Source organism: Ornithorhynchus anatinus, chromosome 8 (assembly GCF_004115215.2).
Source record: "Ornithorhynchus anatinus isolate Pmale09 chromosome 8, mOrnAna1.pri.v4, whole genome shotgun sequence".
Classification (NCBI taxonomy): domain Eukaryota; kingdom Metazoa; phylum Chordata; class Mammalia; order Monotremata; family Ornithorhynchidae; genus Ornithorhynchus; species Ornithorhynchus anatinus.
Genome location: NC_041735.1, coordinates 6,269,436 through 6,282,934, shown reverse-complemented (window position 1 = coordinate 6,282,934; position 13,499 = coordinate 6,269,436). Strand labels below are relative to the sequence as shown.

At 46.3% G+C, this 13,499-nt stretch overlaps 1 protein-coding gene across 1 annotated transcript in view; it reads right to left on the bottom strand.

The window, feature by feature from the left end:
• EYA2 (EYA transcriptional coactivator and phosphatase 2) overlaps positions 1–13,499 on the bottom strand; it is a 108,032-nt gene that overhangs the window by 8,702 nt on the left and 85,831 nt on the right. The window contains exons 10-11 of the mRNA XM_029070635.2: positions 1,313–1,371; positions 298–458 (exon numbers count right to left, since the gene is read on the bottom strand). Coding sequence (XP_028926468.1) covers positions 298–458; positions 1,313–1,371 — 220 coding nt within the window. The remainder of the gene's footprint in view (positions 1–297; positions 459–1,312; positions 1,372–13,499) is intronic.

The following is a 13,499-nucleotide window of genomic DNA, read 5'->3' as shown; positions in this document are numbered from 1 at the left end:
GTTGTGGGGCTGGGAGGGGGGATGAATAAAGAGAGCAAGTCAGGGTGACGCAAAAGGGACCCAGGTCTAATAGCATCATCGTGTCCCCGTTCATTCAGTCTGTCAGTCAGTCGCATATATTGAGCACTTACTGTGTGCAGAGCCCTGAACTAAGTGCTTGGGAGAATACAATAGAATAATAAACAGACATATTCCCTGCCCACAATGAGTTTACAGTCTGTTGGAGGTGGGGCCAAGGGCGGGAAGTGGGGCGGAATTAGTGGGCAGACCTCGGGGGAGGCCCGGGCCTCTGCTCACCTCCGACATTGTTCTTGTAGGTGTTGTACATCTCCTTCACCCGCCGGTAGCGGAACGCCAACTTCCTCATCCAGTCCACGCCGCCGTGGACCCCGGAGCCCAGGCACAGACTCGCCCCTGCCGCCGAGCTGTGGAAGCCGTCTGCCGAGAAGTTGTACGTGCTGCAGAGAGAGGGAGAAGAGGCCCAGTGGAGGCCGGAGTGGGGAGAAAGGGGCGGCCGGACCGGGGAAAACACCGTGAGTGGAATTCAGCTCAGAATTCACCACCAAATCAATCTTTCTTTTCCTTATGGTATTTGTTTAGTGTTTACTATGTGCCAGATACCGTACTAACTACCGTACGGTGAAGATACAAGATGATCGTGTTGAACACAGTCCCTGTCCAACATGGGGTTCACAGTCTTAATCTCCATTTTACAGATGAGGGGACTGAGGCACAATAAAGTGACTTGCCCAAGGTCACACAAAAGACAAGTGGCAGAGCTTCTATTAGAACCCAGGTCCTTCTGATTCCTAGGTCCAGGCTCGCTTTATTAGGTTACATTGCTGCAATCCATCCATCAATCAATCAATCAATCGTATTTATTGAGCTCTTACCATGTGCAGAGCACTTGAGAGAGGACAACAGATTTGGTAGACATGTTCCCTGCCCACAACAAGCTTACAGTCTAGAGGAGCAATAAATAAATGAAGAAGTAATAAATCGGGTAAAATAAGCCAAGCATCATGACCAAAGCAGAGAAGCTGGACGAAGATGAGGAAGAGGGGAGGCAAAATCCACAGATAATCCTAAACACCCATTTTCATCAACAGCTTCAATCTTCATAGCTTCACTGAACATTTTATGGGACCTCCTCTCAAGTCAAGAAGCTGGTTGAGTCAACTTCTCTCCACTCCTCTACCCGATCTGGAGTTTACATCAATAAACCAAATAAATGCCTCTCTACCTCGTGAGGGAGAGGGGCGGGTGGGACGGGAGGGGGGTCGGGAACAAAATTAGAGAGGCAGTGCCTCACCTCAAATCTTGGCCATTGTCATCTGAGGAGACATCGTCCACATGGATCTGGTCACAGTCCTGAGCAGCGGAAAAAAATAGAGGAGGAGAAAGGGGGTTGCCGGGGGAGGAAGAAAGAAAAAGAAACATCATTTTTTATATCGCAATTACTCTTCAGGGGCACATTTTGTACACCCAACACGTGCTGAGAGCAGACAGTATGGAAAGATCATGAGTTTTTCATGACAAGCCTTGTAATCCCCTGGCAGATTCAAGTCAGAGGACAATTAGATTCCCAGCAAACGAAGCCACCGCTTTGCTAGGACCTGTTACTTTGCAGAATCCTGCACTGTCCGTGTCAGAAGAACTTACTGCTGATGTGAAAGAGGCAAAAATGGCAGAATCCGCTGCCAGATATCCCAGCCAATACTGGAAGGAAATAGTTTAAGCCAAATGGTTTTCATCCTAAATCTGCAAACCAGGCTGGCGAGAAGGGGACATAAATATCAGATGCAAGGCAGATTCAGAGGTCTCCGGAGTTGCATTTCAGTATCACGATTTGAGGCTGATGGAGAACAAAAACCGCCCCCAGAAAGCAAAACAAAAAAACCCAAAAATTTCTACACCAGGGTTTTGCTGGGAACAGTTGGCTAATTTCTAAGCACTCATATTGGCAAGCACCCTGCCCTTTTCCATTCTCCATGCATAAATATGTATCAGTCTGCATAAGACGTGCACTAATAATAATATGGGAAGCAGCAAGGCCTAGTGGAAGAGCTCGGGCTTGAGAGTCAGAGGATGTGGATTCTAATCCCTGCTCTACCACTTGTCAGCTGTGTGACCTTGGGAGATTTACTTCACTTCTCTGTGCCTCATCTGAAAAATGGGAATTAAGACTGTAAGCCCCATGTGGGATAGGGACTGTGTCCAACCTGATTACCTTGTATTTACAGCAGTGCTTAGAAGAGTGCTTGGCACATAACAAGCACTTAACAAATACCATAATAATAATATTATTATTAATACCATACAAAGTAGTAATAGCAGCAGTAACAATAGTAATAGCCATAATAATAATAATAATTATGGTATTTAAGCGCTTAACTATGTGCCAGGCACTGTAGTAAGTGCTGGGGTGGATATAAGCAAATTGGTTTGGACACAATTCCTGTCCCACGTGGGGCTCATAGTCTCAATCCCCATTTTCCAGATGAGGTAACTGAGGCCCAGAGAAGTGAAGTGACTTGCCCAAGGTCACACAGCAGACAAGTGACAGAGTCAGGATTAGAGCCCATGACCTTCTGACTCCCAGGCCCGTGTTCTATACATTCTGCCGTGCTGCTTCTCCATAGTTCTTGTAGTTTGTATTTTATGTATGTGCTGGGAAGCAGCATGGCCAAGTGGATAGAGCCCGGGCCTAGGAGTCAGAAGGACCTGGGTTCTAATCCTGGCTCCGCCACTTGTCCACTGTGTGACCTTGGGCAAGTCATTTCACTGTTCTGTGCCTCAGTCACTTCATCTATAAAATGGGAATAGAGACTGTGAGCCCCATGCGGGACAGGGACTGCGTCCAACCCAATCACCTTGTAACTACTCCAGGGTTTAGTACAGTGCTTGGCACATAGTAAGCACTTAAATATTGCAAATATTATTATTATCTGTCCTTGTCTTTTATGTTGTTTTGGTGCATTTTGTCTCATGGCTTCTTCTATGTCAGTTGGCAGTCCCCTCTCCCCACTTATATTCTTACCTTGAGAGCCCCTTGGGGGCCAGCGACTATGTCTAATTTCTGCCCGTGTATTTTTTCCCCAGATTTTAGCACAGTGCTCTGCATATCTTCTCTTGTCATGCTGTCTAGTTGTCACCAACCCATAGCGACACCATGGATACATCTCTCCCAGAACGCCCCACTCTCCATTTGGAATCGTTCTCGTAGTGGAACTATAGCGTTTTCTTGGTAAAAATCTGCAAATGGTTGACCATTGCCTTCTTCTGTGCAGTACACTTGAGACTCTGCCCTCAACTCTCTCCCACGCCGCTGCTGGCCAGTACAGGTGAGTTTTGACTTGTAGTAGATGGCCTGCCACTCGCTAGCCACCGCTTAAGCTAGGAATGGAATGGGTATGCCTCTGTTCGACTCTCCCTTCCTTATCGATAATAATAATAATAATTTCCCTTCTCTGTAATTTATTTGAATGTCTATACCTTATCGGGACTGGTAGAGTACTGGAAACTCTACAGGTGCAATCTGGAGAGAGCTGTGCATATAGCAAATGCTCAATAAATATTATTACTATTACTACTACTAACAGTGATGGCATTTGTTAAGTGCTTACTATGTGTCAAGCACTATTCAAAGTGTCGGGGTGGATACTAGCTAATTAGGTTCGACACAGTCCCTGTCCCACATGGGGCTCAAAGTCTTAATCCTCATTTTACAGATGAGGGAAATGAGGCCCAGAGAAGTGAAGTGGCTCCCCCAAGGTCTCACAGGAGACAAGTGGGAGAGCTGGGGTTAGAAACAAGGTCCTTCTGACTTCCAGGCCCATGATAATAATAATTGTGGTATCTGTAAAGTGCTTACTATGTCCCAGTCACTGCATGATCAATCCACTGGGTCATGCTGCTTGTAGTACTTTTGCTACTAGGAGCACTAAGAGTAGTAGTATTTATTGGGCACCTAGTTGGAGTTGGTACAAGATGCCAGGAGGAGAATTCCAGAATCCCTTGGACCTGGGGGGAGCGAAAGTTCATGGTGCCCGGCAGTTGCTGCAAACTCTGTTCTGTGAGCTGACTTGTCTCCACTCTTTTTGAAATGTCAAGGTCAAGTTTTTCTCTCTGGGCCTGGAAGTGGCAGCCAATACAATGAGCAGAAAAAAAATATTAAAAAACCCCCCAAAACAAGACTCCACCATCCTCAAATTCCAGCTCATCCATAATGCTCACGTATAATAGGGAAATAAACACAATGGAAATTCTAACTGAGAAGATTACAGGGCTTGGAGGGGAGCCTACATGAAATATGCTTTCTAGATCTTATCTTGAGATTTCTTTTTTGAGCGAAGAATGCTTTTACCTCAAAAAAGGCAGAAATGCTTTTTCTGTTTTTTCTCTAACATGACATTATGATTATGGGGAAAAAAAAATGTCAAGAGGTTTTTTTAAATTTGTGTCAGGCTGACAGTAAGGTGACTGGGAGAGGGATTGGGCAAGTTGGCAGGATCCGAGAGAGGGTTTTTTGGCTGCCCCACACAAGCGAAGCTGCATGGCCTAGTGGATACATGATCTAGTGGATAGAGCCCAGGCTTGGGAGTCAGAAGGACCTGGGTTCTAATCCCAGCTTTTCCACTTATCTGCTGTGTGACCTTGGGCAAGGCACTTCACTTCTCTGGGCCTCAGTTCCCTTATCTGTAAAATGGGGATTGATACTGTGAGCCCCATATGGGACAGGGACTGTGGTCCAACCTGATTCGCTTCTATTCACCCCAGCGCTCAGTGCAGTGCCTGGCATATAGTAAGCACTTAGCAAATACCATCATCATCACCTGGGCCTCAAATTCTCTCATCTGTAAAATGGGGATTAAGACTGTGAGCTCTATGTGGGACAGAAACTGCGTCCAAACCAATTACTTTGTATCTACTCCAGCACTCAGTACAGTGCCTGGCACATAGTAAGCTCTTAAAAAAATACCACAATTATTATTATAATTAGCTGGGGCCAATAATAATGATGGTATTTAATGCTTATTATGTGCTAAGCGCTGTGGTAGATACAGGGTAATCAGGTTGTCCCATGTGGGCTCACACTTTTAATCCTCATTTTCCAGATGAGGTAACTGAGGCACAGAGAAGTTAAGTGACTTGCCCAAGGTCACCCAGCAGACAAGTAGCAGAGATGGGGGGGGGTCATTGGGGCCCACTCCTTCCATCCAACAGTGGTCCAGCCCTACTTTTCTTTCATCCTGTCTCTTCCAAGCGATCCAGCACGAAGCCAGGAGGACCATCTGGTCACCTTTCTCTCTGCCAACCCTGGACAGAACGGGGCTCTGCTCTCCAGATCTGGGCTCCTAGCAGACTCAGAACACATAGACAGCAGCCAGAGCTGGGAAGACGGGTGGCCTAATGGAAAGTGCACAGGCCTGGGAGTCAGGAGACCTGACTTTTAGTCCCGACTCTGCCATTTGCCTGTCGGGAGATCCTAGTCAAGACTTGGAGTTCCAATTGGGCAGGGAATGTGTCCACCAACTCTGTTGTATGGTAAAATAAATACATAAATGATGGTATTTGTTAAGCGCTTACTATGTGCAGAACACTGTTCTAAGCGCTGGGGTAGACACAGGGGAATCAGGTTGTCCCACGTGGGGCTCACAGACTTCATCCCCATTTTACAGATGAGGTAACTGAGGCACAGAGAAGTGAAGCGACTTGCCCACAGTCACACAGCTGGCGAGTGGCAGAGCCGGGATTTGAACTCATGACCTCTGACTCCAAAGCCCAGGCTCTTTCCACTGAGCCACGCTGCTGCTGCTTGGTACTCTCCCAAGCACTTAGTACAGTGCTCTGCACACAGTAAGCGCTCAGTAAATACCACCGATTGATGTAACTACCCTGGGCCTCATTTTCCTCATCTATGAAGAGCAGGATATCTTCTCCGCCCCCTCCAGCCCCACTTAAACAGTGAATCCTGTGTGGGAAAGGGACTATGTCTGAACTGATTGTAGGGCATCTATCATTCATTCAATTTTATTCACTGAGCGCTTACTGTGTGCAAAGCACTATGTGCTTGGGAGAATACAATATAACAATAAACAGACATGACACATTCCCTGCTCGCAATGAGCATGCTTAGCACAAAGGAAATGCTGAATAAAAACCATAATCAATGCAAAATGATCAGAAGAAGTGTGGGGAGAGAAGAGGCAAGGAGATCACAATTTTAGAAGAGAAAAAGCACCTGGAGGGGCCAGAGAGGGAGAAAAAGAGGGAAAATACAGTGGGGAGATTGGGGGTGGGGAATGAAAATGAGTATAATAATCATAATAATAATGGCATTTGTTAAACGCATACTATGTGCCAGGCACTGAACTAAGCACTGGGGTGGGTACAAGCAAATCGGGTTGAAAACAGTCACTGTCCCATGTGGGACTCAGAGTCTCAATCCTCATTTTACAGATGAGGGAAGTGAGGGCCAGAGAACTGAAGTGACTTGCCCAAGCTCACACAACAGACAAGTGGCAGAACCAGGATTAGAACCCAGGTCCTCCTGACTCCCAGGCCTGTGCTCTATCCACTTGGCCTTGCTACTTCCCCTAAGGGAGAAAAGATAATTAGAAGAGAAAAAAAGAAAGGGGGAGAGAAAGAGAGAGAGAGGTAAAGTATCATGTCTTTCTAAGCTGGGTGAGGTAGGGGTGAGTCTGTCTGCTAGTTCAATTCTTAAGCTCAGGCAGCAAATGCAAGCCAAAAGTCATTTCGAGCACCCCTCTGCCTCCAGGCAGGATTAGCTCAGAATCCTTCAAAACTCGGAAGGCTTCCCCAGCTGGGCTGGAGCTACCCAAGATTTCAGGTCTATGCAATGGGCCCGTTCTCCTCAACACTGTCTGGTGGTGGCATTTTGTCAGCAGTCCACGGCAAACCGACGGACAAGTGTCAAGACCTTCCCCAACGTCTTACCGACGACAGGGCTGAACGTAGCATTTTTAACTTTACAGAAAATAAAATGAAGAGCAGATTCCTCCCCACACCTCTGCACATCACCCTGGCTGGAATTCCCCAAAGGATCGAGTGCACAGAAAACCACAGTGTGAGTCCACTTGGCTTCAGATGCATTACTCCAGGCCTGAGGTAAGGAGAAAGGCATTTGCGAAGGGTCTGCTTTTCTCATCTGCAAAAGAATTGTTCTGTGTGCTAAAGTGTGACAACAGTAGCTATCACGTTTCTGACTTAATAAAATACCATGACACTTTGTGAGACGCTACCTCATAGTCCACCAACCGACCCTATCGCGTTTCTGGCTGAACCGCCGCAGGGAGAAAGAGGACAAAAGCTAAATGTGAGCCCCCGTGCCTTCCCATTTGGTACTCAGACTCATTTTTCATTAACACCGGACTTGTTTTCGAGCCCCGAGCACGTTCAGTGCCTGGCAGTACGGGCTGTTATTATTAACATAAAATCAATATTCATAAAATCATAAAATCTTTTAATAAAAATAATGATGGTGTTTGTTAAGTGCTTACTATGCGTCAAACACTGTTCTAAGCTCTGGAGCAGATACAAGCTAATCGGGTTAGACACAGTCCCTGTGTCCTCCCTGACATGAGGCTCACCGTCTTAATCCCCATATTACAGATGAGGGAACTGAGGTCCAGAGAAGTAAAGTGACTTATCCAAGGTCACACAGCAGACAAGTGGCAGAGCTAGGATTAGAACCCAGGTCCTTATGACTCCCAGGCCCGGACTCTATCCACTAGGCCATGTCCCTTGTTCGGTTATTGACTTGGCCCATCTTTCTCAATTCAGTGACCGTCTTTCACCAGGGCTCTGAGGCTTGAGTGTCTACCCTTTACTTCTGCACCATACAAACCCCATGTGGGACAGGGACTGTGCCTGACACGTTTATCTTGAACCTACCCCAGAGCTTAGAATGGTGCACCCGCTGTGTGCAAAGCACTCTACGGAGAGCTTGGGAGAGTGCAATATAACAGAGTTCCCTGCCCACAACAAGCTTACAGCCTACAGAAGGAGCTTGACGCATAATAAATGTTTAACGAATACCAAAATTCACAAGAGGTCTTTGTGAGTTGAGAGGGGTTCAGAATAGCAGAAAATTTACTTTACCACTGTCTCTAACCACTTGTAATTATTATTATTATTAGAGGTATTTGTTTAGCACTTAGTATGGGCCAGTAACTGCACTAAGGGCTGGGGTAGAAACAAGATAATAGGGATGGACACAGTCCCTGTCCCACATGAGGCTCACAATCTAAATCTCCATTTTACAGAGGAGGAAACTGAGACCCAGAGAAGTTAAATGACTTGCCCAAGGTTCCCCAGCAGACAAGTGGCGTTGGAACTGGAACCCAGGTCCTCTGACTCTTAGGGAATGCTCTTTCCACTAGTTTATGCTGATTTCTTTTGAAAGTACTCCTTCAAGAAAGAGCAAGGCCTAGTACTAAGGGCTTTTATTAAGTACCTGTTCTCTGTGCAGTTTTGGTAAAGTGCTGACAAGGGAGATTAGGATAAAGACGCAGTCCCATTAGGGGCTCCCAGGCCTAATGGGAAGAGCACGGACCTAGGAGTCAGAGGACCTGGGTTTGAATCCTGACTCCACTACCTGCTGGTGTGATCTTGGGCAAAGTCACAACTTCTCCAAGCCTCTGTTTCTTCATCTGTAAAATGGGGATTAAAAAAAAAACTGCTCTTCCTCCCACTTAGACTGGGGGTTTCATGTCTCGCCTGTCTCACCACTGACCCCTAGCCCACGTCCTGCCTGTGGCCTGGAACACCATCCCCCGTCTAATCCGACAGACAACCCCTCTCCCCCACTTCAAAGCCTCATTGAAGGCACATCTCCTCCAAGAGGCCTTCCCTGACTAAGCCCCACTTTTCCTCATCTCTCACTCCCTTCTGCGTCACCCTGAATTGCTCCCTTTGCTCTTCCCCCACCTCCCAGCACTTATGTATATATCTAATAATAATAATAATGTTGGTATTTGTTAAGCGCTTACTATGTGCCGAGCACTGTTCTAAGCGCTGGGGTAGACACAGGGGAATCAGGTTGTCCCACGTGGGGCTCACAGTCTTAATCCCCATTTTACAGATGAGGTAACTGAGGCACAGAGAAGTTAAGTAACTTGCCCAAAGTCACACAGCTGAGCCGAGCCGGGATTCGAACCGATGAACTCTGACTCCAAAGCGCGTGCTCTTTCCACTGAGCCACGCTGCTTCTCTATCTACAGATGTAGATATCTATATCTACAGATGTACTTATGTACATATCCGTCATTTTATTTATTTGTATTGATGTCTGTCTCCCCTGCCTCTAGACTGTAAGCCCGTTGTTGGCAGGGAAAGTGACTGTTTATTGCTATACTGTGCTCTTCCAAGTGCTCAGTACAGTGTTGGGCACACAGTAAGTGCTCAATAAACATGACTGAATGAATGGGTAGGGACTCTGTTCAAACCAATTACTTGTATCTACCCACTGCTTAGTACAGGACTTAGAGCACAGTAAGCTCTCTACGAATACCCCAATTATTAATAGTATTATTCTGAAAGAGTCCAATCATCCCCACAGTCCAAAAGAATTTTGCCTGTCCTGCTTGTCAGGGAACCTCCTTTTCCTGAGGAGCAATTATGATGAAATTTGAAATCTCTGCAGGGAATCTTCGCCTTCCCTTCGCCATCCTGGGAAGCAGCATGGCCTAGTAGAGATAGAGCACGGGCCTGGGAATCGGAAGGACCTGGGTTCTAACCCCGGCTCCACCACTTGTCTATTGTGTGACCTCGGCAAGTCACTTCACAGGGCCTCAGTTACCTCATCTGTAAAATAGGGATTAAGATTGGGAGCCCCATATGGGACAGGAACTGGGTCCAACCTGATTAGCTTCTATCTACTCCAGCACTTAGAACAGTGCTTGACATATAATAAGCGCTTAATGATAGCATCATTATTATTATTATCCAAGAATGGGTGTCCAGGAGGGAGGAAATAACACCTGCCTGAAGCCCACTGGTTTTCAGGGTACACTCTGCAAAGCGTAACCAGCGATTTAAAACAACAGCGGGGTAATCATCTTCCCCTTTCCCCTGTGGGTCTCCCCAGGGCCCTGCCAGCTGCTGTCTGCAAAAATTGTTTTCTTTAAAAACATACCGAGAAGAGAATGAAACCGGTAGAAAGGAGTCAGTGGAGATAATGCTCAGGCTGACTCACCTGTCAGCTTAATGGCAGGGAGAGGGCTATTTCCTTTAGTAACAGAGTCACTCTCTTTCCCTTGAACTTTTGCAGATGTGAATACTTCAAAAGCCCCAAGGGAAAATCTCAATGGTGGTTCTACAAACTGATCATTAATACCCCGTGGAGTCTGAAGATGGTTTTCCTCCCTGCACCAGCCTTCCCGGGTCTCGTCTAGTCTCCATATCTTTCCACGCAATGGGATCTAGGGACCGGGAAGTGTTTATCTTGTTGGAAAATGAAGAATTTGCTCATTGGCGGGGCCAAAGAAACACCCTGGAAATGTACAGTATTCAACATGGCCTAGGAAAGCAGCTTGGCTTAGTGTATGGAGCCTGGGCCTGGGATTCAGAAGGATCTGGGTTCTAATCCCACTCTGCCACTTGTCTGCTGGGGAACCCTGGGAAAGTGACTTCATTTCTCTGGGCCTCAGCTCCCTCATCTATAAAATGGGGATTGAGACTGTGAGCCCCACGCGGGACAGGGACTGTATCCAAACTGATTAGCTTGTGTCTACCCCAGTGTTTAGAACAGTGACTGGCTTATAGTGAGCACTGAACAAATGCCATCATTATTACTATAATTACAGTAAAATGGAAAAGCTCAATAATCCTGTAATCAAACCAAAACCCTTAACCTGCAGCAACGATTTCCACCACACCCCCAATCCACAGAATTGCTGCCACTGACCTCTGACCCGCGGATGCCAAAATTCAAGATCCTTGGGTCAGCCAAGACTGTGTCGTTTTCTATTGACCTCTCTCAAGCGCTTAGTACAGTGCGCTGCACACAGTAAGTGCTCAAAAAATACAACCAATGTGTCTCTGAGCCCTAAGTCACCTGTAGGTCCCTAGATCATGAGGGCAGCGAGCACATCTATGGACTTTAATGTACTCTCCCAAGGGCACAGGATAGTGAAAGTGATCAATAAATACCATTGATTGATTGGCTGACCATCTCTCAAAGCTCTTCAAACTGCAATGATGTGGTTTATAGGACACTGGGGGAAAGGGTAGGTTGTAGGGCTAACACTGGACACTGGGCAGACCTCAGCTGGTAGGGATGGGAGGGATTAGGAAGGTTCAGAAGAGACGGAAAACAGCTATCCACCCCACTGCGCCCTCTCCATCATGAGACTTCTTTAACGGCGTTCGTTAAATACTTACCCTAGTCTGTAAGCTCGCTGAGGGAAGGGAACATGTCTACCAACTCTGTTGTATTGTACTCTCCTCCAAGTGCTTAGTACAATGCTCTGCACGTGGTAAGTGCTCGATAAATACCATGGGTTGATGTGTCAAGCACAAAAGTAAGCCCTCAATAAATATCACTGATTTAATTCACAACACTGGGGGAGACAATCTAATAATAATAATAATAATGGTATTTGTTAAGCTCTATGTGCCAGGCACTGTTCTAAGCACCGGGGTAGATACAAGGTAATCAGGTCGGACACTGTCCCTGTCCCACGTAGGGCTCACAGTCTTAATCCCTGTTTTATAGATGAGGTAACTGAGGCACAGAGAAGTGAAGTGGCTTGCTCAAGGTCTCAGAGCAGACAGTTGGTAGAGCCGGGATTAGAACCCATGACCTTCTGAACTTATAGGCTTCTCCAGAAGGAAACACTAAATGGGAATACTAAAACCAGAGTCAAGACACAAATTCTACTCCTAGTTGTGTTTCTGATTTACTGGATGGTTTTTTTTTTAAGCAAATAACCAGGTTAATTCAGATCCACTATAGGCTTTGGCCTGAATGTCCCAGAAATTCCAGTAGAGGAACTTTCTAAAGCAGGAAATAGTAAGATAATTCAGAGGCAAGTTAATTTTTAGTCTCAGTTACCCAAATAACATGTGCACAGACATACGCCCACAGCAATCTTAGGCAAGATATTTCAATCCTACAATACCTCATATTTATTGAGTGCTCACTCTACGTAGAGCACTGTACTAAGTACTTGGAAGAGTACACTGCAACAGAGTTGGTGGCTCCATTTCGTGTCCATGAGAAACTTAAACTCTCACCGTGAATCTCAGTAAAACTGAGATAATTATCCCTGCTTCCTAGTTATTTTCCTGATCATGTTGTCAAAAGAATTTGTCAATATTAAAAATTTCAAGTATATGAATAGGCAAAACTTCTTCAAAACCAAGCCAGGAAAGACTCCAAAGTAATGGTAGAGTTTATTTGTCCAGCACTCTCCAAGAGCTAATCGGTTGGGCAAAATTTTAACGATAAGTTATTCGATACTATTTATGGAGCAGTTACTGTGAGCGGCGCACATCCCTAAGCAAATGGAAAAATACCATAGTAAACATGATCCCTGCCTTCAAGGACCTTCTGGTCTAGAAGGGGAGACAGACACAAGTCCCGATTACAGAGAGTGCGAAGTCCTGTTGTAATCATCAAACACCAAGTAAAACCGTGAAGTCAAACCTGGAAAAGTGACTTCATTAACTTCCGGTCCCTGGAGAACAGAGGTGCAAGGATCCAGCACAGACAGATGCTCCTATGATGTTTTTCGTTCCTCAAATTAGCAAACACCAGGGGAATTTCTCTAGAAAAGCTCATTCAGGGGCAGATAGACAGCTCAGTTCTGCCGGCCCTTGATAAACCCCTAGCCTTTTGGGAGACGTCTGTGCCAGAAACCTTAACATTTAATCCATCACCGCAAATCCCCGACTGAATCTCTGGGCTCATTTGTAAAAAGTCACGGCAGGAGGCCAAAAAGACCCCTTGAATGTCCGGGGTTCAAGTTGCATCCGTCACTAGGCTCAGACAGCTCATCTCCCCACCCACCTCTTTCCCCCTCTCCCCAACCAACCAGGACCACCCACCAACAGGTTTGACCAAAGAATGGGCTTTCCAAATGACTTGAGGGTGTGGAGCAACCTTTGAACAAAATGGGAAGTAGGGGTACTTTTAAATAATAATAATGAGGGTACCCTTGTTTAAACGCTTACTATGTGCCAAACACTGTTCTAAGCACTGGGGTAGATGTAAGGTAAGCAGGTTGGACACAGTCCCCATCCCGCATGGGGCTCACAGTCTTAATTCATGTTTGACAGATGAGGGAACGTGAGGATGTGACTTGTCCAAGGTCACACAGCAGACGAGTGGCGGAGCTGGGGTTAGAACCCATGACTTTCTGACTCCCAGGCCCGGGCTCCATCCACTAGGCCACGACTGCAGACATAACTGAAAACTCTCCTCCCCCCTCCCCAGGCTGACTTTTAAAGAGGTTCTTTGACCACATGACTGC